Source organism: Octopus bimaculoides, chromosome 15 (assembly GCF_001194135.2).
Source record: "Octopus bimaculoides isolate UCB-OBI-ISO-001 chromosome 15, ASM119413v2, whole genome shotgun sequence".
Taxonomy (NCBI): Eukaryota; Metazoa; Mollusca; class Cephalopoda; order Octopoda; family Octopodidae; genus Octopus; species Octopus bimaculoides.
The window spans coordinates 8,746,845-8,750,073 of record NC_068995.1 but is presented as its reverse complement, the minus strand read 5'-3'; the positions used below and the strand labels follow the sequence as shown (position 1 = coordinate 8,750,073).

Below are 3,229 nucleotides of genomic sequence, written 5' to 3'. Positions count from 1 at the left end.
CACCACCACCACCACCACCACCACCACCACCACCGCCAACAACCACAGCACCACCACTGTAACCAACACCATGCCGCAATTAACACTACTATCACCATCACTACCACTACTGCAAATACTACTACTCACTATGACTGACCATACCACTTAATACTACTACCGCAACAATAACACCTCTCAACACCAACAACACTACTACTACTACTACCACCACTATAACTACTACTAATATATATACTACTACTGCTGTTGCTGCTTTGCTACTACTACTACCACTACTACTACCATCACTACGAATACTACTTCAACTACTGCTACCACCACCACCACTACTTCTATTACTACTACTACCACCACTACTACTACAATTACACCTTATATCTACTACCTCCCTCACAGCCATCACAGTATCATTACACTACTACCACCGAAGCTATAAAGCACCACCAATACTACTGCCATCAATACCACCACCACCACCACCGCTGCCGCCAACGCCACCTCATCGAACCCCCCCACACACACACACACCGCAGCAGCCTCATCAGCGCAGCTACAACCAGTACTACTACCGCCTTTACTGTTACTACTGCTACACCTTGGACCTTTTTTTACAACAACCACACCAATGATCTACTACTACTACTGCTACTACCACTGCTAATATTGCTACTACTACTACTACTACTCCTACTATTGCTGCTGCTACGACTACCACAACTACTGCTGTTGCTACAACTATTACTACTACTACTACTACTACTACTACTACTATTACTGCTATTACTACTACTAGTACAACTACTTCTACTACTACTGCTACTACTACAACTACTATTACCACTGCTGCTGCTGCGACTACTAGTACTACGACCACCGCCGCCACCACGACTGCTGATGTTGCGTCTACATCTACTACTACTACTACTAATAATAATAATAATAATAATAATAATAGTGGTGGTGAGTTTTATTTGCCACAAGGACATCAAGAGAATAATTACCGTAATACTACTACTACTACTACTACTACTACTACTACTACTACTAATTTCAATACAACTGCCAGACTTACAACCGGTGATAGTACATCTATTATTTTGCTAATACTACTACTTCTACTACTACTGCCATTGCTACTAAGGCTATAAATACAACAACAAAAACTCCACATACTACTGCCACTGCCACCACAACCACCACCACTACTACTATAATTAATACTACAAATACCAACTGTATTGATACTGCAGAACGAAAGCTGATGCTGAAGTAAATACGGCAGAAGGACCGAAAATATTTGTATTGTAGCAAAGTTTAAACGTTCACACAAACACCACCACCACCACCACCACCACCACCACCACTGCTACTACTACTACTATTACTATTACTACTACTACTACTACTACTACTACTACTGCTACTGGAGAAGTGCGTCTGCGGCGACAACTTCAAGGAAAGCATTACGAGAAAAGAGGGGAAACCTACACATACATACATACATACATACACACAGACACATACACACATGCGGAGTTAAGAGAAACGTGCGACGATTTACGGAGAGAGAAAGCGGGAAAGGAAGAAGGGAAGAAAGGAAGGAAGGAATGGACACGGTGTAAGAGGAAAAGAAAGTGAGAGAGAGAGGGAGAGATAACAGGTGGAGATAAAGAGGGTGATGGAGTCCTAGCAAGTTAGTAAGATTGGTAGATGTAGAAAGAAAGAGAAAGAAAGAAAGAACGTGAATGAAGGTAGAAACTGAGAGAAAGTAATATATATATATATATGAATATATATGTATATAGAGAGAGGGGGCGAGAGAGAGAGACACACACATAGAGAGAGGAAGTGAGTGAAACGTGAAAGAAGGTGTGGACGGGTGACGAAGGGGTAGATAGGAAGTAAGAAATAAGAAACAAGGAAAGAAAGAAAGTGAGCAAGTGTGAAGGACAGTTAGACAGACATAAAATGAGACAGACTTGGGAAAGAGATTGAGACGGAACGAGAGTGAGGAAGGAATTTAGAGTGGGACAGAGCAATCCGGAAAGCGAGAGAGATAAAGGAAGATATATATATGTATATATATGTATATATATACATACAGAGAGATAAGAAGAAAAAAAAGCAGAGTGAGAGAGTGTGAGTGAGAAGAAAAGTCGGAGAGGGGCTGAGTAAAAGCTAGAGTGGGACAGAGCGAAAGAGAGGGAGAGAGACAGACAGAGACTGAGCGAAAGAGAACGAGAGAGAGAGAGAGAGAGAAAGAGAGAGAGATACCCTTGGGAGTGCTTGGGTAAGCTAGAGTGAGACGGACAGACTGTGAGCGCAGATTGCGAGAGAGACGAAGAGAGACAGAGAGCTAGAGAGGGCCATTAGGAGCTATAGCGAAGTAGAGAGGTTCGGAGATAACCAAAGTGAGTGAGAAAGAGAGGGTGAGAGAGAGAGAGAGAGGAGAGGGAGCCGTATTACGACAGAGAGAACCAGGTAGAGGAGACAAGGAGAGTTAGTGTGCGAGAGAATGAGATTCGGTTCATTGAATATGGCGCAGAACAGTAGCGAGTCCCACCTACGTGTACATATCCGAGTATTGTACGCTCTGATATGTACATTGATTGTCGTTATCTTTGCCGGCCTATGGATTACACACAACCAGGTAAAACACCTGAGAGAGGAGAGAAGAACCAGGGAAATTCTAGCAAAAAGAGAAGTGATCGAATTCCGTATAGTCGAAGATGAAGGGAGCGATAGCGTCAAAATTGAACCGATATCAACCACGAAAAGATATACTTTGATAAACCCTGATAAAGACAGGGATCACACTTACAACAGCAATGATAAAAAAAACAACAGGAATGTTAACAATGAGAGCAATAAGTACGACGATGATGATGATAATAATGGTGATGATAATAATAGTAATAATAACAACAAAAATAATAATAATAATGACAACATGTATCAGCATAGGAAAAGAAAACACAACAATACTTCACAGGTAGTTGGATTCTTTGAATCTGAATTGGATAGCGTGTCGGATGGAGGTGATAAAAGTGACACGGTGACGAACCGCCGTAAACGTCAAGTTGATATGGGCACCGACAGAGGAGACACAGATTTACCTGACTATGTCTGGCTTACGTCTTACTCAAGAATTCCAGTAAGTTTGATAAAAAAAAAAATACATTATATATATATTTTTTTTTATTCCTTCTTCTTGTTCATTTTCTTT

At 41.3% G+C, this 3,229-nt stretch overlaps 1 protein-coding gene across 1 annotated transcript in view; it reads left to right on the top strand.

Annotated features, from left to right (window-relative positions):
- The first annotated feature begins 929 nt into the window (after window positions 1-929).
- LOC128249552 (probable serine/threonine-protein kinase samkA) overlaps window positions 930-3,229 on the top strand; it is a 658,532-nt gene continuing 656,232 nt past the window's right edge. The window contains exon 1 of the mRNA XM_052973443.1: window positions 930-3,157. Coding sequence (XP_052829403.1) covers window positions 2,519-3,157 — 639 coding nt within the window. The 5' untranslated portion in view covers window positions 930-2,518. The remainder of the gene's footprint in view (window positions 3,158-3,229) is intronic.